The sequence below is a fragment of the Paralichthys olivaceus genome, chromosome 19 (genome assembly GCF_024713975.1).
Source record: "Paralichthys olivaceus isolate ysfri-2021 chromosome 19, ASM2471397v2, whole genome shotgun sequence".
Lineage (NCBI taxonomy): Eukaryota > Metazoa > Chordata > Actinopteri > Pleuronectiformes > Paralichthyidae > Paralichthys > Paralichthys olivaceus.
The window spans coordinates 11987063-12013680 of NC_091111.1; the positions used below are offsets into that span (position 1 = coordinate 11987063).

The window sequence follows — 26618 nt, forward strand, 5'->3', positions numbered from 1 at the left end:
AATCCAGCATTACCTGTGGTGTGTAAGGTCCAGGGCTGGGCCCCAGGCCATGATAGGGGCCCCTCTCCCTCATCTCTGGCTGGCTGTACACCAGAGCTTCAGGCTGGCGGTAAGCACAGGCGTTACTGATGTTCAAGCTGCGCAGCGACTGGCTGTGGAGATCGTGGTGCGAGGGGGGCATGCGTCGCTTCTGCCTCATGACGGCATCGTACTCAGGCGTGGGCCGGTAGGACGGAGCAATGATGGCGCTGTGGCGGTGGCTGGGGATGTAGTCGGGGCGCATGAGCTCACTGCCAGGGATGCTGAGGTTGGAGGATATCGGCGAGGGCGGGACGAAGGTCTGGGAGTGGTTGAGGGAGCTCAGGCTGGGGCTGCTGTACATGCTTCCATTGGGCACGGTACCATTTCGGAAAGGATAGTCCGAGGGGCAGCGGTCCAGACTCGTTTCTGACTTGTAGTAGGGGTCGTCATGGAAGATGCTGTCTAAAAAATACAAGAGTAAGGATGTATGAATAAGGAGAGTAATAAAAAATAAGCTGTGCTGCCTAAAGTTTTTTAATGCAACCAATCTTTACATATTTTCTTGCACATGTTTTTGGTTCTCAGGACCAGTGTGGACATAGAAACAGTGAAAAGACAATAACAAAGCAGCACTTGTGAAAGTGTAGTTATCAAAAAGTGCCTGACTTAAAATGATTTTAAATAATACAAAAAACAAGCAAAAAAACGGTAGCCATTAAAATCCCTTGATGTGTCCCTGAGAGCAGACCTGGTTCTTTTAGAGAACCTGACATGTAATTGATCCTGTGCTACAGTGAAGGTCGTTGGGGTTTGTTCAAGTGCTGTAGTTTAATTTTCTCAGCTGTCATACAGACATAAATCAATGAACACTCTTGATGGCAGCCACAAAAATCATCATTGTTGGTTTCTGGTTGCACAGCAGCACAAACCAACTTAGAAACATTCTGAATATTTCCTACCAGTGGGAACAGTATAGATGTGGATAATGTTCTTCCCACCATAACGAAGGAGACAGAGCATTTTATCGCTCTTTATTTGACAATGGAGCATTCTCTCGTCTCGTGTGAACGGTCTCAAGCCCACAAACTGGCAGATGCACACAATCTCCGTCCACGCAGAAAGTGTGTGATGCCTGAGGTCACACTCCAGAAATTATCTCACACCCTCACATAGTAGCAACACCCAGATTGTTTTTTTCCACACGCGCTGTTTTTTACTGTCAGGCCTGACAGAATGCTTTTCGGATTATGAGGCGGACTGAGTGTGTGAACAAGTTAATGAAAGAGTGAAGCGCAAATGAGGTCACCGCTCTGCACTGCTAACAACGCGGCTCTAATTGGCTGGGGCGATTGTTTAAAATTCAAATGGGTGGTGAGTCACACGCCGAACGGGAAGGGCACAATTAGCTCCATTGAGATGCTTTGGTTATTATGAGGGAGGCAGAAATCATAAATCACAGTGTGGTTAAAGCAGTAAGCTGGAGGGGTGGAAACTTGCACGAAATGTGTTTGTTGTTGTCCGTGGGTGTGTGTGTGTGTGTGTGTGCATTTTAAACATACCTTGAGAGCTCTGTGGGTCCTGATAATGCTCTCCATACTGGGAATGCATCGACTGGAAGTTACAGGACTGGGGCCGCGACTAAATAAAGAAACACATTAAAGAAGATGGAATTAATTGCAATTCTCTGTATACATCAAGTTATATTTTTTATAATGATCCGCAAATATCAGAACAGACTCTAAATAAACTTATTAACTTTCCTGAGTAAAAGACGTAATAGACGTATAGATAGATTACATTTTCTTTGCATTACTAAGCAAAGCCATTACTTTACCACAAGTCATTACCACAACAGGTGATAATGACTGACTCAGACCTTCTCTGAGGCCGTGGAGCTGTCAACCGCTGATGCCTGCGGTTCTCCAAACAGAGACATCTGAGGAATTGAGTGGACTGACTGAGCGGCTATTGTGCCACATTTAGCGCAGCCATTGTCTGGCCAGCAGGGAAAGGAGACGCACAAATCACTGCCTTCATTGTCGCACCGGAAATGAGCCTGAGCAACACCCTTGCAAACTTTCCAGCAACACCCACCACACCAGCAGAGCATGTTTAAAACTGAGGCTCCGCAGCACAATTAAGAGCTGGCCTGAGTGGGAGAGCGGGGTCAGATCTGTAAACCACGGCTGCTTCTGTCTTCCCTCTCTGTCTCCTGGCTCCTGGTCTCATTTATACAGGCCAGAAGGCAATAATAAAAATAAACAGGGCTGCGTCAAAACACTGAGCAAAAACCAGTGACGTTATAGAGAGAAAATGCTTCTGACGGTACCAGAGAGAGGCGGTGGGTCCATGTGGGTCTCCTTCGGATTGGTGCAGGTGAGTGAGTGGGCCTGCGGAGAAATAAAGATGATGAATCACAAAGAAAAGCACTGTGAACTCTGCATCGTTACACAATCTGTTTTTTATGTGTTACATTTTTTTATATAACCCTCAAAAGGTTGGTGAACTCGACTGGAAAGTGAAAAGGCAGATAAAACCGGATCTAAATGTTTGTAACGGCCTTCAGTCGGCCTCTCCGCGTGACCTTGAGACTTACTCCGCACAGATCTTGTTCTGTTTGTAGAATTTGTGTCTGGCCGTGAAGAGACGGGAGATGTACTTGGCCATTTCCATATCCTCCTGCAGAGACAAACACACAGAAAGGAAAACATTGATATTTCAAATTAAAAGTATTTATAGATGATCAAGACCACATTTGCCCCTGCTGTTATCTCTGAGCTGGGATATCTGGGAATGCATTGTGAGAATGTGTGTTTTTTCTGTTGCACTTCCCACTAGAAACCTTCAATGCTTGTGTGTGTGTGTGTGTGTGTGTGTGTGTTTGTGTGTGTGTGCTAAAGTCAGACACAACACTCACCATGTGAAAAATGATGGTGTCGTCTTTGCTTGTTATCTCCACTGTGATGGCTGACTTGTTGTGTGCTATGGTACCAATGTCCTTCCACCTGTCGCACACACACAAAATTCACACAAGATTGAATTTTCCCACACAAAATATTTCATTTACTTGCAAATTCATTAAAAATGTATTTTCACCACTAACTCATTATAAAAACATCCATGAGGAATAGTCAAATAAGAAAGGGTGACTTACTTGTGGAGCATGATGGATCTGCCATTTCTGTGTTTGACAAACACCCCAATGAAGGAGACGCCGATGAAAATATCATTGGTGTAGTTGTCCTGTGGGAGAGGAATGGATTCAAAGTCTTCTCACTCTCAACAAACTGGCTACTCTGGAGATGCATGTGTATGTGTCGGTGAAGGAGGCTCAGTGAGCTTTGATTTATCTACCTTGGCAGCAAAGCTCTCGTGGCCAAAGCCGTCCAGCTTCTCCACCTCCTTGATGTACAGCAGCTCTGCTTCAGCGGCCTGCATTCGACTGGAAAGCACAGACAGATACAGGAATGTCAACGTCTCTGAATCTTTTTCTCATGTGCATACGTGCAAACTGGATAAGATGATGATGACGGTACCAGTGACTCTTGTGCTCCTCAGCAACTTTCTGGGTCCACTCCTCCAGCACCTCGTCTCCATTAGGCCAGTTCTGGGAGGAGAGAGACAGCAGCGACACGTGAGACATGGATGAGGAGAAAGGGAAAGGAGAAGCAACAGGTGATCGAAGATAAAAAAAATGGCAAGGAGAGGGAAAGATCAGCAATTGGGTATGAACGAGAAATTAAAACATTTACTCTCTTTCTCAAACACCATTTCAAGCTGTTCTGCATACAAGAGTCATATTGAACATCACAGGGCTGACAGTGGTAAAATCTTTCATTAAACATTTGGTTCTTGCATGAGGAGGAACACAGGCGATAAAAGATGCCATTCAGGGCGATGCACAAGCACACACATGCACAACCCACTTGGACATTGAAGATTTAAGGACTCACCACTGGGAAGAGCACGTACTCCCTGAGGAAGTCCTGAGACATGAACTGAGTGAAGTCTCCAAAGTCAGCTGAAAGTCACACAAACACACACACATTGAATATAGTGGTATGATCTGAATATGCATGTTGTATGTTATTGATGTGCTGACATCATCACTTATAGACATCATTTTAGAATCAGAAACAGCATCTCCATTACACTCCCCCTGGCATGTACGTACATCCTAAGTACTGTTCTGCTGTTTGTCGGACAAGAGGAGGTGCAGCAGATCCTTCCCTCCTACAGATAAGAGCCTTCCTGATGCTACTGAGGCTAACCTTGGAGCTAATGATAAGCTAACTGTCTGTTTACATTCCCCCGAGACACAGACAGCACCCAGGAACAAGAAGATGGAGTGAGGTTGTGTGTGTGTTAAGACTGATACCATAGGAACTCAAGTGGACTGGGCTCTCCCAACGGTATGCAGCCATATTAGGTAGTGAAGTCAAGATGACCTGAGAAAGTGCGAGTTTGTGCTCACTCCTTCTCTCTTGTTCTGTCTGTCTCCCTCTGGTAGATTATCCACATGAGATGTTTGTTCAAGCGTAGGTGTGTGTGTGTGTTACCTTGTACTGCTAGGCCTGCTAGTCTGATCCCCTGCTCTACTGTGCAGTGGAGACGTCCATCCAATAGCTCCTTCTTCACCTGTAGGTAATACTGGTACCTAGAAAGAAAGAAAGAAAGAAAGAAAGAAAACATTATTCAGAGGAAGAGCTGAGTCCGATTTAAGTCCGACATTGGTGTTGTTGAGACAAGATCAAGAACATTTGTGGGCCTCCAGGCAAAAGGGACATGGGGGCCACCCAACAACGAAGCAAACCCAACCTCCCCAGAATGTCTCTACAGTCTCCTGAACATAGTCGATCACCAAATATATGGGGGCCATGGTAGCAAGGTCCTGCTGATACCCACATTTGACCAATCGTCAATGGGGAGCCATCGTGTGGTCTGTCTTTACATACAGTCTATGGGTTCTCACAAAATTGTCGTTGCTGTGGACTAATGTAATCAGCCATTTTCATGGGCCCCTTTACAGCTCAAGGCCTCAGGTAATTGACCAGCTTTGGCTACCTTTTTGCAATGTCCCTGTGTTGAGATTTTGTACAGACATTCATGGTCCCTATATGGTGAACCCTAAAGACTTTGGTTACCCTCTGACCTTTCCTCTCTAAAAATTCGGTCAAGTTTTTTATGCCCCAATAATTAACCAAATTATTTGGGTTTTAACCAAATACCTGCACAACTCTTGCAGGTTAGCAGGTTAGCAGGTAGCAAATTAAGTGTGTAACTGGCTAGTAGGATAGTGGACATGGTAAAACATTCCCGCAAAACATTAGCATGTTCTCATTGTCATAGTTGGCATGTTAACATGCTGATGTTGGAATTTATTCAATGTGCTGCTGTACTGTTAGTCTTGTTTTTACGTATCAGAGTGCATACCACAGCCTCTACAGTAAGTCTGACTATGTGGGTGGTAGAATAGGCTCTTATTGGCTTTCATGAACTCACCAGGAATCGCCTGGTGGTCAATGTTATTTTTCCAACTCGCCACAGTCTCTGAACACCAATTATGTTAAACGGAGCTGGAAAACATGACGCGTATCAGTTCAACACTTTTCACCATAGAAAAAAGAGGAGTTGTGCTCAAGGCATTGCACATTAGAAACTGAGGGATTGCAGACATCTACTGAGACACAGAGAGACGTTTTCTTCTGCTCTGGGTCTGTGCAACAGAAAGAGTGCGTCAAGAAAGTATTGGCAACAGCATTAGCCGGTAACAACAATGCCAGAGAAGCTGCTTCAGAATCCAAGTGAGGAATGAGTGAATCACCTCCATTTGAAATACCAGTGACTCATTTTTGACTTGAGAGGAATGCCAAACATATACCAGTAGAAGCTAAACAAAATTATTTAATAGGTCTGTAAATTTTCAGCCAACAGCAAAGCATGTAACACAGAGCTGATGCAAATAAGGACTGAGAAGGGACAACAGCAGCTGGACAAAAGAGGAGAATTGTAATTGTGGTGTCAATTTGCAGCAAACTGGGACTTTGTGCCCTGTGGTTTTGGGCAGAGGTGGTTTTGCTAAGCGTAAGCCGATACGATGACATTGCTCAGACTGCTGAGACCTACTTGCAGCCTTCACAAGATGCGGTACCAAGTCCCAAAACCAAGAGGCTGAAATACAACGCGCTCATTAAGTTGCTCAGCTCCTTTTGTCCACTTTTAGCCGTGGTCCAACTGAATGTTTGTCTTTTTAAGAATGGAGTGGCCACACAAGAGGAAAGAGAGGACTGTCAGGGTGACCGGGCTCAGCTGCATAAAAACCCGTGCAACGTTTCCTGTTTGTTGCCATGGTGAGCAGAGACTGAGTCTTTCCAATGTGGGCTGTGAGACACCTTTTCTAACGTCCACACACACTCAGTCTTCAGGAGTTACGAGTGCAAGCGTACATGGGACAGTCCAACACAAACTTCTATGAGGAGCTGACTGAACTATACATGCATCGTCATTCATTCATCTTCCTCATGCCTCAATTTATTTCTTGCTCTCATCGATACTACCCATGTTTCCTCGTAGTCCAACAGTTTCTTTCCCTCCGTTACCTCCTCACATCTTTCATGTTTCACATTCTCTTTCACATTTCTCCCCCTCACCCCCACCTCTTCTTCTTCTCCTTTTCTTTTTTGAGCTCTTCTCAGCGTACCCATGGGCCTATAATCTGACCCCGCCCTCCTCCCTCACCCTGTCATTACACCCGTTGGCTTAGTTGCCATTCCGTTCCCGTGGCAACCCTCTAATTAGCCAACCCCAACCACCGCGACTGCAGCGGAGGGGAGGCGGGGCCTGATGCGGTCTGGAGGGGAGGAGTCTCGCGGGACACAAAACTCTTCGAATGATTGTGGACTTTGTTTTTACAAACTCTCCATGTTTTCCCAGCACTCTCCATATGGGGTCTGGGGAAATGTTGAGGTCGACAGTGGTTGGTTCTCATTCTGAGGTTCAACGGTAACAACATGATGGTGTTTATACGTATGTGAGGCCAGCGGTGGAGAGGCTGACCGTAAACTGTTGAAATAACTATGAACAAGTGAAAGGCAAAAGAAAATATGCTTCATTGTAGGCCTCATGTGAGAGCCTGAATTACACAAAACTGCCACTAAACATTTTATAGAACTGTGGTTCCCACCTATTTTGGCTTTTGACCTTAATACAAAACTGTGTCTACTTGTGACCCCAGAGAAAAAGTTGTATTCCTCGATAGGTTGGGACTAGTTCAAGAAAAAAAGTTGAGGGGTAAAATTATCCTGGAATTCACAAGAAAAATGGTTAGAAGAAAACCAGAAAAATTTAAGTTTGCTTTTATGTTTTCTCCCCCTGTTCATCATCTCATGTTCTCTCAAACTGTGTTGAGAACTACAGGTTGAACGTAATGACGCCTATGTTTACACGGACAACAATATTCACTACAGACCTTATTCTGCACAATACTCAGATTATGATGTTTGCATAAACTGCTAATAAAGTATTCCATTCATATTACCTTAAGCATGTTGCAGAGCATAGTCTAGATTATGAATCAAGTCAACCCTCGACATGCATCATCAGTCAAATGATGACTTTAGAAAGTTAATGTCACAACATGCTGTGTGAACTCCATCAAGTATGTTATAATGAGATTAAGCCGTATACATACCTACGTAATGCAAATATGTAAAAACTACCTAAGGTAAGCAGAAAAATTATATATTTGTCCAATATACAAGTACAGTTTGACCACTTACAGATACAGAGCCTCTGAACTTCTGGTTAGATATAGTTGTAGTTAAATTAGTTTGTTGCTGGGCTGAAGGTTTTTAGTTTGGGAAAAACCCTGAATGATTCAAGTCAAGTCTTGAATAATACATCAGACTTGAAATCAACATAGACAGGGGTCTGGAATATATTATTTTATCAAATAATCCAACCCACGGAGGAAATCTACAAACTGCAAACCCCTCACTACAAGTTCATGATTCAGTATTTAGGTAAAGACAATCCTGTCATCAAACATTAATATTTTTCAGCCAATAATTTAAAGACATTTAGTTACATTACAATTTCTTTGTTTAAACATAAAGACCATTAGTTCCAAAAATGCTACATGCGTTGAGTAGAAAGTATGAAATGCATGAGCTTCAATGAAGCAAATCATTCGATTTATAAATTAGATCTCCTGCTTACACGTAGCTATGCACAAAGACGTCTTCACAGCCACACACACCTGGCATGTGCTGTGTGTCTGGCATGTACGTCTGAATGACGTCATGCTGTAATAACAGGTGAACATACATACACAGACATGAGGCACAGCTCTCCTCACTTGGAGTTGCTTGTGACTTCCACCATGCCAGAGAGCTCCGTTGGCACTCCAGGCAGCCACACAGGCACAAAGAGCCCTTTATATGCCCACGCATGTTCGAGCCTCGCTCAAGACACGCTGCCAGATGTCCGAGTAGCCCGGACAACAATCCTGCGAGCATGTGTGCACGCATGACATGAATGTGTGTATGTTTGCGCAACATATGCCTGAACCCACCCACCCCCTGCGCACCCATCATCTATGCAGTGGTGTGACCCCGACTGCCCCCTCGGCCCTGGGATGGGTGCAGACGGCTTGTGTGGGAGGGCAGGAGGATTTCACTTTGAAATGTGTTGAATCAGCAAGGGGCACAACAGAGTACAGCTGTGTGTGTGTGTGTGTGATAACTAGTCGAACAAAGCTAGGATTTCAAGGCAGTTGGGGCTGTTAGCCTTGGGGGCTGCTGGGCCAGCTGGCCTCGCTCTGGTCAACAGCTCTCTGTTTAGGTTCCTCACTTTCTCTATGGACCACTTTGCTCCTCCTTCATATCAGTGAGTCAGAAGGAACAGAAGGTTTCAGACACAGACGCACGCACGAACGCACACACGCACACGCATCTGGATATGAAATGACCTATAAACACACAGCCCCATGTTGCAACATCTGTAGTTTCCCTCCATTATTCAATTTCTGTCTGACCCTTTTCTGCCATGTCCTCGTGACCATCTTGGCATAAATATTTCTATGACAACACGGTGGAGAACCTAGCAAGATATTTTCGCTAAGAAAAAACACAATGCTTGATTAGAACTAAGAAGCAATGGGTATATAAATTAATTGATTATGAATTATTTAATCACTTTGGGTTTTTTTTCATTGTTTTTCAAGCTTGTTCCAGCTAATATCAAGGTTTTACAGAGTATTATAGAACTTGACTTTCTCTGGAGTTAAGACTGTTGGTTGGCCGATGTCATGATGTGCATTTCTTACTATTATCTGACTGTTCATAAACCAAATTAATCATATTTTTAGCTGCACAATTGATAACTGTGTTGTAGGAAGATTAAATGTAGCTTCAATAATGTTGGAAAATACTAACTATCTTCCTCTGATTACTGTGTACACAATTTAATAATCTGACTTCACGGAAAAATATAATTCATCTTACTGAGGTTATGGCCATGAGCATAACTGCATTAACACAACTCGTACAGTGTTTATACAGCTCCAGCTTTCTTGCTTTACCACCTCAATTTACGCAATAGTTGGATTATCGGTGTGAAGATGTAACCACAGCGGGGGGGGGGCAGACCGACGCTCATGGATTTGAAACCCCCAGCTCTGGGTTGATTTACACAGCTGCATGTGGGGAGGAAGAGAGCGAAGGAGAAACAGATGAATGAATGGATGGACGAGGAGAGTGAGATCCAGTATCAGGTTACACATCCGTCAAACTCTGAACTTCAAACAGACGCAACCACAATGTAAAACTCGCATTATGTTCTCAGTAAATCTCATTTGCTCACAGACAGAGTGAGATGTCTCTCAGTTAATATGTGATATAATGTTCGTTTTTTTACATTTCCGATGATAAGTTCAATGAGAAATAATATTAGAAATAACACTGGTTTACTGTATAAAAATGAATATTAATGTGTAAATGCAGTCAAACTATTTAACTACATACGTTTTGAAGGTAGGGTGTAATTTATTACTTTGTAGTCTGTTTGGGTTTCGTGATACTAAAGCGAAACGTCCAAAAAAAACAAATCCACACACTCAGTCTGTTTTTAACAAACAACATAAACATAGAGTTTTTTCTAAGAGGACAAATAAATATGTATTAGTTCCAGAAAATGCACATGCAGCCGGTGACCTCAGACCACATAAATAACAAAGTATATACCCAAAGCCAAGTCTTTCCACAAGCCAAACGTTTTTACTCTCTATGCCCCCACTTTTCCTCCGTCATCCTTTCTTCAAAATCCTGCCCTCCCCCCCTTCATGAGACCAGGTGTGCAGAAAAAACAATGACGGGTGTCTATGGTCTTTCCAGCAGTGATAGATGGAGTTCTAAAGGGAAAGTACAGACAATATAAGAGCACTAAATAAATGCTTTTGACGATATTTGGATTTGCTAAAACCCTTCAACGATGGTAATGGGTAATAGAAAATGTCATGAAATGAGTTTTCATGTGGAGGGAAAAAAAGGGGAAGGGGCTTTTGGAGAAGCTTGCCTCAGGGACCATGTATGTTCCTACAATGTGCTGTATTGTGACTAACTCTTCTGACAGGGCTGCAGCTGGTTTCTGAGAGGATTCCTGGGGGAGTGTGCGAGGTGTGTGAGGTGAGCGAGTGTGCATGTGTGTGCATGTGTGTGTATTTTGTAAACTAGACATCCCTCGCCCTCCCCCCTTACCCCCAGCCCTTTTGCTGGGAGGAATGTGTGGTCTGCCTCCTACGCTGGACGGCTGTGCCAACATTCCTGACAAACATAAGAAAGAGGGAGAGGAAGAGAAAAGGAGGATGAGGGGACCGGGGAGAAGGAGAGGAAAAATGTGGGACTTGAGTGATGAGGAGATCTGCTCTTGATAAAAACGGAGAAGGGGATATACGGTGTACAGGGATTGTACGAGACAGAGAGGGGGCTTGAGAAAATGAGGCGACCATTGTTCCCTAAATTGCCCCCAAGGCCCCATCATAACCCCTCAATCCCATAACCCTGCACACACACGCACACACACGTACACACACACGCACACACACACACACACGCACACACGCACACACACGCACACACGCACACACACACACACACACACACACACACACACACACACGCGTCAGCTGTGACCTGCAGTTGACCTTTCCCACATCCAGTGAGGCAGAGTCACAAATTCACCAGCTCAGTGCGAGGTCTGCAGAACTGCAGAATGTGTGCGGGTGTGTGTGGGGGTGTATGTGGGTGTGTGTGTCTGTATGAGGATGAGAAGGAACCTGAGATGCCAGACTGTCCACTACACACTGAACCCAGGATGCCCTTTTCCCAGCTCGCCAACCTGCTAATTGTCACTGTCTCACACACATTGTGACTCTCACTGTGACATTAGAACAGCATCACTGCTGTTGATGATGATGTAAATGTATCTGTCTGTGACCAGCTGTGTTCAAACACCACGTGTCACAACAGTCATCAACCTGAGGTCAAAGTAATACTTCAACATTTCAGGGACACACTTATTTGCGTTCTTTCTGCCCTCGCTCTTACTAAAATATGGCGTCAGTCAGTGTACACAGTAAACAATCTGGCACTTATTCATCACAGACACGTCAATTATGACTTTGTAGTTTAAACCTACTACATCTCATTGCTCGAGCACAGAAGGTACATGACTGTGTTTACGGAGCCAAAAGGAAAATCTCGACCTCTGTGGGCAGTAACATTCTGTTATGTTCAGGAATCAAGCAAAGAACGTACATAAAACAACGTCTACATCTGAGGTTTAGGCTACGTGAAATATGGAAGAAACAATTCCACATATTTCAACTTCCGTACTCACAAAAAGAAAGCAGCTACTTTTCACTCCTGAAAGACTGAACCAAGGTTCTTGTCTTTGTCACACTGTCAACATTTTATCCGGATACTTTTGGGTTCACGTTGCAATTCGGAAGGTGGAAAAACTATTTTGCACAGCATACATATGTCCTGATGTCATCCCCAACACCCAAAGGTGCAAAGACCCTATTGTTTCATTAATCTTTTGTCTTTCAACACATTGTTGAGGACCTACATGTTAACAAACCTTGCAAAACCTTGCACATAACTCCAGTCTGGTGAAAATGCTTATTTTATGAGTCTCGTGATGATATGGTGAAGTGGCTCAATTGTGCAACCTCAGAAATCACTGAGTTGTCTGGTGTCTGAGTCAGCATCTTTGTCTTCATTCACAAAGCATTGTGATTTTAGAAATTAGAATCCATGTTCTCAATTCTAAAAGGGGCATGATCCATTTGCACAACCCAACAGTTTGCTCTGTGTGGAACCAAAAGATTATACTGTCCCTCCATAATAACTGCATCTGCACCCCCCCCCCCTCTCTAAAGGCTGTTTCCACCTCTAACCCGTTTTGTGATTGTCTGAAGAGTCTTTACCTTGTGGCCTCTTGCTCCAGCCGGGAAACATTGGGCACGTAGAACATGACACCGAAGAAGAGCAGCGGCTCATTGCCGAACTTGTCCAGCTGCTTCTTGAGGGGTTTCTCCAGCTCTACCCAGCGCTGGGCCGGGGTCTGTGTCTTTCCCTGGAACCACAGCCCAAAGAAATGGGTCTGGAAGAAACAGAGGGAGGGTCATTGTGCTGCACAAGGTCAAGGGGATGGTGTTGAAGCAAAGCAAAGATGACTTAGGTAAGCACGATGGAGAGAGAGGAGGAAATCAGCAGGGGAAAGAGAAAGGAAATGGCAGTAAATGGAAGAGACAGAGTTTTGGGATGGGAATTAGGGATTTGAAGGGACAGAGAGAAATTGCCCAGATCAAACCTTTGACGTCAGCATCATAACTCTATTAAACATGAATATTAGGGAGAGACGGAAAAGGCAATGACCTTATCTCACGATATCAAAATGAAAGCCAAGTCTCATGCCTGTCATTTCATCCGGGGATAGATATGCTAATTGAGAATGCACACTTCAGGTGAATAAGCAGCAAAAACAGTGAGAAAAGTACATTTTTGAATGTCTCAGGAAAAGAATGCAAAACAGTCTGAGCCGATTACAACGCTGCTGAAAACATTACCCCAACTTAGACTGATAATACTGATTTATTGCTTCTGATCAGCTAATGTTCCTGCAGCCGTGCAGAAGCCTATAAATACTAAACTCTGGGGCAGGTGACAACATGCTGAGATAATTTCCTGTCAAATTAATTTTGATATATTTCAATCAGATCAAAACAGACACCGGTTAGAGCCCTGTGGGACTTATCTAAATTCATCTGTAATCTGTGAACGACAGTCGGTCATGAAACATGACGCTGCTGCCATTTGTGTGCTCCAAACCGTGTAAAATAATATTTGCAAACAGTGTTAGTGTCGGTGAACTTGTGTTTTTAGGCCTCATCATGCAATTTAGATAAACCCAATGATGTTCCAATGGCTTTGTGTGTGCGTGTGTGTGTGTACAGTCTTCCATTCATGTGGACAGCCTAACCATCCACACCATCAAGTCCCTAATCTTGACCATCACCAATTCTTGCCAATCCTTAACCTAACCATAATTCACATCTTACCCCTAACCTATGCATAACCAGGTCCTCCTGATTGAAGTCTGCCTCATTAGGACTGAGCTTTGGTCCCCATCACGTCTACTGGTCCTGATAAGGTCAGTGTTTATTCTGGAAAAGGTCCTCAAAGGCCCAAAAACGAGTAGACACACATATAGAGTCCTGAGATAGCGTGCATGCATGTGGCAGACTGCGACTGAAACTGAGGCGTCACACCACCTTATTTACAACATCACTGACACCTGGGAAATACCACAACACTATGTTAGGACGCACAACTACACCGCCCCTCCCTTTCACTTTGTAAGCAGCCCAGTGGGCGCAGACACACACACTCAAACACACATATTCATCAAAGTCAATCAGCAAACACACACACATTCTTCCTATCATCTGTAAAACAAAACACCTTTCACACACAAAACAACTGCACAAACAGAAAATAAACACCATGGAAAGCTTGGCACTTCTTTTTTGTGACACAAGCAAGAATTTGAAGGACATGTTTAAAGAAAGAGAGAAGAGAGAGAGAGAATGGACAGGAGGGGTGAAGAGGGACAGGGGGATGAGCGATATCTCTTTCTTCTGGGGTGAAAAGAGGACAGAGGTAGCCACGCTTCGTTAGAGACAGACAAGGACCCTGCAGGAGAGGGACACGAGAGGGCAGGGAGACATACACGGGTTGAGGGAGGGAGAGACGCGTGGCAATCACACACACAAGCACAGACGCCCAAGCTGACAATGCATCCATAAACGTGCTGAAGTGAAAAGTGAGTGTTCTTCTTGGTGTAGGTCTAATCTCACATATAGTTATGTGCTGATGCTGATGATAATCATGGTAGTAAACAGGTAACTGGTTTGAATTATAATATATTAAACAAAGTAAATATAAACACAGAGCGAAAGTTCCAGACGGATGTTTTCAGACAGATTAGCTGACAATTTTACAATCAAAGCAAAAGCGAGAACAAGTGTCACAGAACAAACGTACCTCCCGTAGCTCCAGCCTTTGGGCCACCGCCTCCAGACATTCTTGTCCTGTGCTCTCCACCGACAGAGTGCATTCAATCACGTTGCTGTCCAGCAGACGAATCCGCGTCACAAAGTAGTTCTTGCTCAGGACGTTGTAGCGTCGCGTGCGCCACGGCTTCAGCCGGAAGGGCATGGCTGGGCCGGGGGTCGCGGCGGAGTCACGGCTGAGTTGAAGGTCAAAAGTCACTTGTGGGGGAGCAAGTCAAGCGGAGAGAGGGGTGGGTGGACTCTACGACCTGGTCGCTGCCCTCCTCACTCTCACACGACGCCAGCCACGCCACCGGGTGGAGAGATGCACCCTGGCAAGGCGCTGGCCCATTCCCAAAGATGCCTGGAGAGGAGGACGAGGACGATGAGGTGGACGAGGAAGAACGGGTGCTGCAGGGAGAGATGAAAAAAAAGGAGAAAGGTTAGAATATCTTGAAAAATATCTACTGGTAGTTTTGTGAGCAGACTTTAAACCCCTCAACAATCATCCTGCCTACCTCCCATACACAAGCACAAACAAAAACAAATGAGGCGATCTCCAGTGGTGGTGCAGCGTTTGCAGGGGCAGGACTGACACGGTGGCAAACCGCTTTGTCCTACAGTTACAGCAGCTATGCTCTCCGCAGCCCCATGGGGCCCCGTGTCGGGCTGAGCTGGTAGACAGAGGCAGAGATGTGAGGCTATGGATGAATGGACATCAAACAGCAGAGCGCAGACATCCATCTGAACCCAGCAGCTGGCTTTGAGAAGCTAATGGAGCTTCTAAAGCCTCATATCTGCCTGTGTGGGAGGGCTTTTCCTTTTTATCTCCCCCCTCTCCCCCTCTCGGCCCAACAGCAGCACAGGGCCTGACATTGTCACGTACAGTGTCGCAGAGTGTAAGATCACACACATGTGGTGGTGGTGGCACATGTGCTTCCACAGACACTGGCCCACAAAACAGAAAATCTGAATTGATGTTGTCAATAAAATCTCATAAAACTGTTAATAACTGCAACATCACAAGGAAGACAAGGCAACACACACACACTCTGTGGTTTTAAGGTTGAGAAAGGTCCTTGGGGAACATGTTGCATACATCTCTGGGTTAGTCATCAGTTCTTAGCTTTCATGTATTGTATGAGGACACAACTTTGAAGTAGCGCACGACACACGCATACACACACACACACACACACACACACACACCTGTAGTATGCCGTATGAAGCCACCACTGAGAGCTTTGAACAAGTGATTAAACCAAGCAATTTCTAATAATTACTGAAGGCGTTTAACTAATAAAACTGTGGCCTCTTTGTTGTTTTGTTGAACTAGATCACAAGACCAAAAACTAGATTATCACTTAGTAGAGTTCATAACTCTGCCAAGGTTTAAAAAAAACCACTCATGAAACCACAAATAAGTTCACTGGATCCTGATTTATATCTGGATCAGCACCAAATTACACACACTCATAAATATCAGTTACCTTAACGTGCCATCAAGAGCCATGAATTATTCTCTGAGAAATCAAGAAAATGTTCAAAACGCCCTCTCTCCCAATGTTAAAGAAAGGGACACAAGATTCCTGGATCTGCACCAACATATTGGCCCAACTTTCCACAAAATTTCATGGAAATCGGTTGCATAGTCTTTGTGTAATCCTGCTGACAGGCAAACAGATGCAGATAAAACCTTGGAGGAGGTATGAGGCTGCATTCCCCCCTAAAGCAGGGCACAGAAACTACAACCTTTCCCCCATACAGAAACACTGACTTAAGTCACTGACAGAACTGGCAACCCAGTACAAAAATCTTAAGGGTTAAAAGAGATAGGAAGTGATGTGCATGACAATCGAGGGGCTACACAGGAAGATGCATGAGAAATAACGAACGAGTATGAGAGAAAACACTTAAAAACTGGGGGGGAGAAAAAAAACGACCCAACTGTGGCATGTCAACGCTCCAGTGATCAGGAGAGGAGAAAACAGGGGGGAGGAGGAGAAGAAGAAAAGGAAGGAGGACGAGGAGTAAAGACTGAGTGGATGTGTTGCTTCTTGTCCTGGGCTCTGGCAATGTGCTGTTGATAGTCAGCTTGGACCCTGGCCCAGATTCCTCTTTATCCTGACAGGAAAAACAGAGCACACCTGACATAAGTATGCACCACAAGAAAGGTAAAGTGCGTGCGTGCGTGCGTGCGTGCGTGCGTGCGTGCGTGTGTCTGCGCGCGCGTGACCAGGCTGAGTAAGCAGGAGAAAAAGACACAAGCAAGTGAGTCTTGAATGAAAGACAGCAAGAAGCTGCAGAAACCCTGACTTCATGCTGTGTTATTTGCAAAAATCTGAATCACACTTGTCTTTTTTAAGATCTGTAACACATTCCTTTATTGTGATTCCATGTGAAAACGGCTTACTGTAATGTGGCATCATCTTATTCATGCGTTGTTTTATTCGGCATCCGTGCCAACACACACACACACGCACACACAAAGCAAGAAAGCCACAAAAAAGTGAATAGTTAAGCAACAATAGCAGAGTAAGTCAGCTTAACTTATCACCTAACCTGAACCACAGAACACACACCCCGCTTTGGGGAAGTGACATCACAGTATGATGGTAAAACCTTTGCTGAAAAAAAATGCCTCCAAAAATGTTCCCAAGCTCACGGGCCAAAAAGATCCCTGCAGACACAGATAAACACTCAAAGACAAATAAAGACGCATACTTTCACTGTGTAGTGTACAAACATAGACATGCATGAACAGGGCACGCCACAAACACACCAACACACACACACACAATCGCACACACACCCACCAGGTTCTCCAGAGGTTAGCCAAAGGACCAGACAGCAGTTACTGCAACTCTAAACTAGTAATCAGTGGCATGGTTTGGGAGTGTGTGGTTGAGTAAAACCAGACAGACACACAGACAATAGCTTGGGAACAAACCCACTCCTCGATGCAGAATGCGGCTGCGATGCCACTACAGCGCTGCAGCAGCATTCCCTCCCGACCGTCGTGTTTATTTCCAGCGTGTAAAAACAGCGTATACGTTTATGAATTTGCACGTTGTAATTTTGCGGCGCGGAGAAAACGAGAGGGAAAACTGAGGGATGAGGGTTGTTTTTCTTTTTCAGGGGTAGGAGAGCTTTGACTAAATATATATGAAACCATTCCCATCTTTTGTTGTGTTTCTTTCTTTATCCCCTGAGCTGCTGTGGCGAGGGGCAAAAAAGGTGGGTTTTCTTTCTGTGCGTTTAAAACACATGAAGAATATAATAATAATAATTTCATGTTATGTTTGCATATGCATTGAGTGATGACATGAAATATTTCCTTATAAATAAAGCTAAATAAAAAAGATGTTTAGTGTCCAAAGAGCATATAAGACAAAACTTAACTAGTTGATCAGGTAAACGTTCTGTGCAGCTGATAAACTCCCCCCCCCCCCCCCCCCCCACACACACACACACACACACACATTCGGAGGGGGTTTACATGGTTTTATAATAAGACCAGATAAGGACTCAAAAGCTAATTTCATACATGCACTGAAGTCCAGACATTTACCTGAAGTTTTCCAGAGCAGCTTTATATGAGAACGCAAATTTCCGAGTCAGTTGCTGCAGACATTTTGAGGAACTTTTCCTTCCAGCCCTCTAGTAAAATGTGTGGAAAATGTCCGTAAGAGATGCACGTAGTAGACAGCAACGAAGATGTCAATTTGGAAAGACAATGAGCTTTGACCATTAGAGTTGACGCTGGTGTTGATGTAGCAGAAACAAACAGGAAACAAGAAGCCTGCTTTTGCTTATTTCAGTTTGACTTGAAACACCAACTGATATAACTGACAGAGTTTCAATGCAACGCATTGGGAAAAGTCAATGTGATGCTGATGTTATTCTTTAACATCTGTCAGAAGATGGACATAATATCAGTTAGAAACACGGCTGACAGACAGATCTCCAACCTCAGGGTGTTGGATGTTTTTATGCAGTGACATCTGTATTTGCTCAGGTGTGTATTCAGCTCACAGGGATCACAAAAAAAATAATAACAGCCAAACCAAACACCACAGCTGTGACACACACCACAACCTGTCAAATAAACACAACCAGAAATATAAATGCTCGTCTGCAGACGGAACACCATAGAAAGAAACACCATGAACATTTCATTATGATTGAATCAAAAACCTAAAACAAGTTGTACTACTGATCTCCTGCGTCTGCTCAGGAGCACAGTAGCTGATCTGGGTGCTGCCGTGTGTGTGCTCCGTCTCGGGGTGGCCTGTCTGCCGCCTCTCTCCATTCACTGCTACACAATGGCGGGAACAAAACAGCACTTTGTCGCCTACTGCTAAGACCATTAGGCCGCCAAGGGCCGAGGACGCAAGTGTAGCGTGTGTAACTCAATCAATCTAATCTCTGTTGCTCGTCTGTCTGAAATACCAACACCCCCCACCCCCCTCCTGTTACACATGAACGCTGGAGCAAAACAAACGGGGTTAAGTGTTTCAGTACTTAAGTCCTCTTCTTCCATCGTACTGTTTTTACAATCTTCTCTACAAAACTAAACCAGGCCTGGATCAAATACTAGGAGTACACATTGAGTTTTATTGTACAGGGTAACTGAGTCTCTCTATTCATAATATGATCTGCAGAATCTCACAAAAACATGTGCATCATAATTTCCCAATGTGACATCTTAAATGTTTTTATTTCTCTGACCAATTGTAAAAAACCTGAACAGCAGCAGATGTTCAAATGTCAGAGACTGGAAGTGATAAAAGTTTTAAATTTAACTATTAATCAATAAATGAAGCAAATTTTTGTCAGTGATTTCATGTCTAGCACCAGATCAAAAACATGTTTGATTTTCTCCTCAAGATCCTATAATTACTTTTGAGAAATTCACAAAAATGTCAGAAAAACACAATTTTCCTGGATCTGCTGTTTGATCCAAATAGAGATAGATAGATAGATTCTTTCCTGACCCATAGTGCAGTAGTTTTAGCGTAATCCTGCTAAATAACTAACAAATGCATCAGACATACAGCTAATTATCATGTCTAACAACCAGAAAATGTTTGGAATTTGGCTTGAAAAGTGACTTAAAAGTAAATCCAGCTTTGATTTATGGTGTCAACACAAAAGAATGAGCAGTCACATAGAAAACAGCTTTTTTTTTTATTATACGTGTCCAAGAGCTTTGCCTCTTCCTGTATCTGTTCATTAAGACTAAAGACTCTGAACATACTATTACACCAGTGTCTGCACCGAAACAGCCAGATCTGGTCTCATATTTCCAAAATCTTCTTAGGACTTTGATCCCCTTGTGCCCCGCTGGCTTACCATGGAGCTCAGTAGTGAGATGTTTTGGGGAAACACGGCTCTGAAGTCCACACACACACACACATTCCTGAACACATACAGCCAACGTCTGACTCTGAGTAAGAGCAGACCCTGGGAGCTGTCCCAGGATCAGGGCAGTAAAACACACATTTAGTGTTTGATATTTGAAAAAAAGACACAAACGGACTCACACTTTACATGCACAGTAGGAAGAGTCCAGGCGGACAGCAGGACACACCACCAGGGCCCTCTTTGTTATCTGACACTGGCCCATGTGTGTTTCTGTCTGAACCAGAGGACTGTGTGGGTGTGTGTGTGTGTGTGTGTATATAAGAAGATGTGTGCACAAAAATGAAAAGTATAGTGAATACTGAGGAAATATCAAGGCTTTTTTATGCATGAAAATACACACACACACACACACACACACACACACACACACACACACACACACACACACACACACACACACACACACACACACACACACACACACACACACACACACACACACACACACACACACACACACACACACTAGCAGCTGCAACAGATGGTGGAGCCAGGCGGCCAGACAGTGTGTTTCTAACATGCGCATCTGCTTTTTCACTTTTCAGCTCCCTCTGTTTTTTGCCTCTTTTGTCAGCTCCATCTATGACACAAAGATGCACATACACACAATCACACACACACTTCACTTGCACACACACTCATGCATGCACACATTTTCTCTATTATATGAGAACACAGTGATGGTGACAGACACAGTGTTCACACAGAGGTGACCAGACAGCGAAGGAGCCTTGTCTGTAACATGACACACACGCACACACACTAATATAGTTGAAAGGAACCACCACTTTGGAAAAGGAGGCTCCTACATCATTTATTCATGGTAGATTCATAGAGTTTAACATGAAGATTTTATACTTCTGTTATATCTGCTATTATCTACTAATATAAAATCTGGACCTGTTGAAATATTGCATTTCTCTGCCAAGGTGATTGTGTTTTCATCTGCATATGTTAATTGGCAGGATTATGCAAAAACTACAAGGTGTATTTCCACAAAACTTGCAGAATGGTTCATAGAAGAACCCATTAAATATGGTGCAGATCCCAATAATGTTGGGAATGCATCTGACCTCAATACATGTATATGCACTATGTTGATAAAGAGGTCAATGAACCTCAGTGGACGTATGCACTCTACTACGTGCCCTTCCAGTTTATGATTAATTCGAAAAGAACCACTTTCACTATATATTACTGGTAGATGATAATTTAACCGAAAGATCTTGATGCTCAGATAATAGTGTGACAAATTCCTTGCACCTTCCAATGCTATAAGACTTACGTGCCCATATTTTTACTATTTGCCTGAGTGCTGAGCTCAACGGAGCTTAACATTTTTTGCGGCAGGCAAACATGCTCAGATTTTTGGAGTACTCGCAAAAGAACAAATCAGCTTGCTCTGTATAAAACTCTGCGAACCCAATTTTGCAGAACCACATAATTCACAGTGGAGGTCTTATTGCACAGGTGTCGACCAGAAACATCACAAAGCCAAAGAAACTGCAGAAAAACTAAAGAGAGATATGTGGCTCACAGGCGGCAGTGCTGTACCACAGTTTACGCCAACAGATAAATAGTGAATACCCAGTGTTTCAGGCTGTATCACTACAACATGAGGAGTAGGAGGATCAAAGAGCGATACAGCTCAACACTGACCAGAGAGTTTTCCCAAACCAACAATGACGCAGAGCTGCCAACTCATCCCGCGGCACTGAGATCTGCCGATTGATGTTCTGGAGGCCCGGAGTGTTGTAGATATGATTGAGAGGAACAGTGGGAGGAGGTGCAGGGTCGTGTCTCTTCTAAATGCAGAACAAAGCGTGGGTGATTCCCAGCATCTGAATGAGAAAATAAAAGCTTTAGATGGATAAGCGAGGATATGGAAGGACAGGGCGGAGGGGGGACAGATGTGACACCGGTGTCTCTCCGGGCGTTATCATGTTGTTACAGTTGGTCAGGAGAACGGCGAGGAGGTGGGGGTGAGGGCAGGAGGGAGGGAGTGAGTAAACATGGGACAGTGAGACTCGTAGTGGCAGCTCTCCACCTCAACAACACAAAACATGGTGGGACCATCAACCTGTCGGCCACTGCGGCTTTTCCAGCCTCAACCTTGGTGCTGTTCGTTTTTTCCATCCCACCCCCCACCCCCACCTTCTCCATCTCCTGGGAACTACGCTCACATAAACCATGGTCGCAACTACACACACTCACACAGAAAAACACTCTCAATCTGCAAAAAAAAAGCCAAAAGCCACGGAGTGTTTTCTCACAGCCGAGCCCTCAGGCACAAACATTAACAGAGACTTCAATGGCAGCGGGTTTACAGGCCAATGAAAGCAGCAACACTTTGGGTTTGCTACTGTTTACATCCGGCTGCATGCAAACACATATAATGGCCGTGAGGAAGGGAAACTTCACACATTCTGAACCTGACATCAAATGGAAAATTCCCTCTGCTTGATCTCACACACACAAAAACCCCACAGTATGTACATTTAGACCCATAGGTCGACCACATCGTGGAAAAAGTCCCATGCTCCTTCAGTTTTGAGCTGATGAGATGGAAAGAAGGGGGCGTGTCTCTCCATGGTGGAGGGGGCGGGGGCCGAAGATGGCTGACGACTCCTCCGTAGCACCTGGAAGGAGCCTAAGGTGGAGTGTGGGAGAGTTGGGGCAGGTCGCGGCACGCTCTCGGCTCTGTTGTTGTCTGCTGGGGCTGCCAGAGAGCTCGGCACTTACACAACTCAGAGATATCTAACAAAAGCATCTCTGCAGGTCTGAATACACTCACCACACACACGAAATACTGCTCAAAGTCCCAGGAGCCACCACTGACTCATCATTTTCTTGTTGATTGACTTTCTGTAGATTAAGCACTGAAACAATCTCCTAAGACGCAACACCCACATCAGAAATGCACCTGCATACTGCAGAAAATACCGGTTTGGGGATCGAGCATGTGGATCTGTATACACATCTGATGCCGGGTAGAACTAAAACTAACACTCCCTCCTTGCTGCTCCATAACAGCAGTTGTGCTGTACTGCCATGGGCAAGTCCTGTTTTCAGTGCGGCGAAGAAGTGATTTCCAGTAGTGTAGAGTTAGCCAGCGCTAACTAAAGAGTTAATGATGCGTTCATATTTCACAGCTGAAAGTGCAATTTAACAGCTATGTGAAGGAAGTATTGTTGCGTATTCCAAGATCTATTCACTTGTTTCATTCAGGTATGTCTGTCAAATTAGATAATAAAATAAGTTCTCTGTCATTCATTCTCTGTGTATTTGAATTTCAAAGAGTTTAAAAAATGGTAACAGAACGAGGGACCATATATAAATGTGGGACAAAGTATGGTGGTATAATCACTCATACTTGTAGGGAGCCTTCACTGCGACAGAAACAAAATAATAGGTGTCAGCGCCTCTGACCACGATCCAGACATATGGACCATATTTTTGTCAAACTATAGGAGGGTTGTCTCGGTCCGTATCAAACAAACCATGGTTCGGTTTGTTTGCAGCGTGAAAACATTTTTTGGTATAGTTACTAATGTCAGAACAATTGCAAGAAGAAGAAGAAGCAGCTCACAGGTTTGCTTGAATTCATCGCCTACGATGAGGACGTTCATTTGCTGGTAGTAAAATCCTACGATATTACAGAAGCAACGCAATTAACAAAGTGATCTGGTTCAATCATTTCCTCCATTCAAACAGAAAGGCTTCTTTTATCTAGGCACCTAATTCAAAAAAAGTTAGCCAATACGATAGAAGAATACACAACACGCTAGCGTTGTATAATCCAATCAATGCTAACAAAGGTAAGCGCAGCCTGCATAGATGATGATGACAGGATGTCATACAAAAGCTCATTAAATTACAATGTGGAACCAAAACTAACCAGATCAAATGTAAACAATGTTACGAAAGATCTCTTTTGTCCCTTTTGATACCTGGAAAGAGAAAGAGGTCACAGCCTTACACCTCTTCCATTAGCAGAATATAACAAGGAAGAGTTAGTACATTTCTTGGCCTTCAGTTAAACTGCTACAACAATAACTCTTCTCCCTCTCTCTCTTCCTGCACTACAGCATGAGCACTTGACCAAAATTACAGGTACATTCTCCCAACATAGTAATCAAATGGCCTTTAAGACGCAAATGACCAGAGCCTACACAAACAATGGCCACTTTTCCTTTTTACATGCAGCCTCCCGTCACACAGTAAACACCCATTATATTCTTACCGTGCTGACCTTCAACAAAACATGCCCGTGGGACCTTACGTTAGCATTTCAGCGACTTTCCTCTATTGTTTTGGAATGTGAAGACAGAGTGTGTGTGTGTTTGTGTGTGTGTGCTCTGAGACATGTCTGACCATGAAGTGACGATGTGCAAGGACGAGGGATACAGCTCTGACTTTTCTTTAAATTCTCCAGCAGTGTTTTAAAACTGCAGTGTCCTCCCGAGCCACTTGCTCCGGCACCATATAATTTACACAACATGCCTTTGAGCTTATAAAGACAGCCAGATGTGTGTGAGCATGTGTGTGTGTGTGTGTGTGTGTGTGTGTGTGTGTGTGTGTGTGTGTGGCCTACGCCTCCTGCAGCTATGCTATATTTGCTCTCCCCACTTTTTTCTTTTACTGTAGCCCTGGTAGTCAAAGGTGCATGTCCAAACACATCTTGCACATACTCTCACACAAACATGTATGCACAGTGTGCACGCAGGGTGTGAGAGGAGGACAAACAGCTCCATAGCAAAGCCATCATGTCATCAGCTCCCGGTTCAAGAGGAGGGACGCTCATCCACAAACATGCCGTGTCATCCAAGAGTGAAAAAGACTCCAGCACTGTTAAGATGAATGCACGTGCACGTCCCAGACATCGTCTTCTGCTGACCTGGATGACTACAAGTGTTTTTCACTGAAGTCAGTGCAACAATGACCATAACAAGCCGTTTCCTGTGTAAAGATTTCACGTCTAGATGTGATAAGAGAGTAGGACCTCAGCCGGGGATGGGTGATGATGAGATCAGACGATATTGATAGATATCACGATAAATGCCATATATCACGATATCACTAACAATATGTCACATTATCACAAATCGTGATGGATTACACATAACAATTTCTTTCAAGTGTATTTCTCCTGATTGAAGGTTGTACTTTCTACACTTTACAAATCTGAGCTACATAGATTTGTGATATACTTCCTCACTCTGCATAAGCAATACATCTAACTGTATTGATACAAATTAAATTGCGATCATATTTAATATTGTTTTATCACCCAGTCCTAATCTCAATAGTCCAGGTGTTAGACTACAGACTATACCTGGCATGTGGCCATTTGGCAAACGTGCCTCTTTAAGGGGCCCTACACAGGGCTCTATTAGGGCCCTCAACCAAGTGAATACATCATATTATATCGTAGAACAATTTATTGTATCACGATACGTGTCATATATTAATATTCCCCTATGAACTCTGAGGATGTAACTTGCTCTGATTATACGTATGACAAGATCAAATCTCAGCAACACTATGGGGCCCTCAATTTATGTGTTTTCATTCATGTTCAAATGCTGGATGAAGAGGAGGAGGAGGATGAAGATGAAGAGAAGAGAAGAAGGAGGGAGGGGGGGAATGAAAATATTTGGGATCCCTTGCCTCCCATACGTGGCCACAGCCATTTGGCCTACATTTAAAACCCAGCTCTTTCACACTGGTACAAGTTGTTGTCTTCCACCACAGGTGTGTGTGTGTGTGTGTGTGTGTGTGTGTGTGTGTGTGTGTGTGTGTGTGTGTGTGTGAGCAGAAGGAAACTCTCAACTCTCCTCCTGAACTTTTCTTCCTCACCCTACATGTCGTCTGCTGCTCTCCGCTGGAGGAGGAACTTCTTTTTCACTCGACGCTGCTGAAAATCACAGCTTCATGGAGATATTCCTCATCCGCTCCGCGGGAGAACGAGAGAAACCCTGAAACCCGGAGGATCTCTGGAATCATATGCGCAAAACTGTCCGGAGCAACAAAAACAATTTAAAAAAGGAGGAAAAAGTCGCAGAAGCGGGTTCAAAGTCAATCCTGAAGTTTGGGGGTTTCTTTGGTCGAGAAGCTGCTTCAGTCAAAAAGTCCCTCTCTTGTTTTCCAGCAGCAGAAGAAACAGGGGATCAAACAGTGGAGGTGAAGTTGTGTTCGTTGACCGTGAATAAGAAGCACAGTGTTCTCCGCCGGGCTCGAACTCTCGGTGTGTTTATAGTAGTGGTCCCTCCGCTCCAATGGAGGCGTTCAGGGCCAGGGGGGGAGAGAGGAGCACATGATGCGTTCACTGCATGCGGAAAAAAATGGGACCGCGAGTTTCAGGTTCACGAGGTAGTAGAAAAATAATGGCTTTGTGTTATGGACTGTGAATAAAGATGGACGACGTGACCGCGGCCCCAAAAGTGAAGCCAAAGATATTTCTGTCACCACCCAGAGTCTGCTGGCTGAAGTATGGGTTGTAAATCTGCCCTCGTCCCTGTTAATGGATGAGAAATTGACCAAACTTAAAAGTCGG

At 44.2% G+C, this 26618-nt stretch overlaps 1 protein-coding gene across 2 annotated transcripts in view; it reads right to left on the bottom strand.

Annotated features, from left to right (window-relative positions):
- The window catches only part of LOC109645032 (tyrosine-protein phosphatase non-receptor type 14-like), a 34874-nt gene extending 8519 nt beyond the window's left edge, over nt 1-26355 (bottom strand). Inside the window, exons 1-13 of one of the 2 annotated variants that reach the window (XM_069515217.1) lie at nt 25922-26355; nt 14628-15046; nt 12509-12684; nt 4581-4678; nt 3975-4042; nt 3558-3628; nt 3376-3463; nt 3176-3264; nt 2939-3026; nt 2618-2700; nt 2351-2411; nt 1581-1659; nt 14-483 (exon numbers count right to left, since the gene is read on the bottom strand). In XM_069515217.1, coding sequence (XP_069371318.1) covers nt 14-483; nt 1581-1659; nt 2351-2411; nt 2618-2700; nt 2939-3026; nt 3176-3264; nt 3376-3463; nt 3558-3628; nt 3975-4042; nt 4581-4678; nt 12509-12684; nt 14628-14801 — 1545 coding nt within the window. In that variant the 5' untranslated portion in view covers nt 14802-15046; nt 25922-26355. Of the gene's footprint in view, nt 1-13; nt 484-1580; nt 1660-2350; nt 2412-2617; nt 2701-2938; nt 3027-3175; nt 3265-3375; nt 3464-3557; nt 3629-3974; nt 4043-4580; nt 4679-12508; nt 12685-14627; nt 15047-15153; nt 15428-25921 lie in introns of those variants that run through there. The other variant, XM_069515218.1, reaches the window with a different exon arrangement.
- Between the last annotated feature and the right edge of the window lie 263 nt (nt 26356-26618).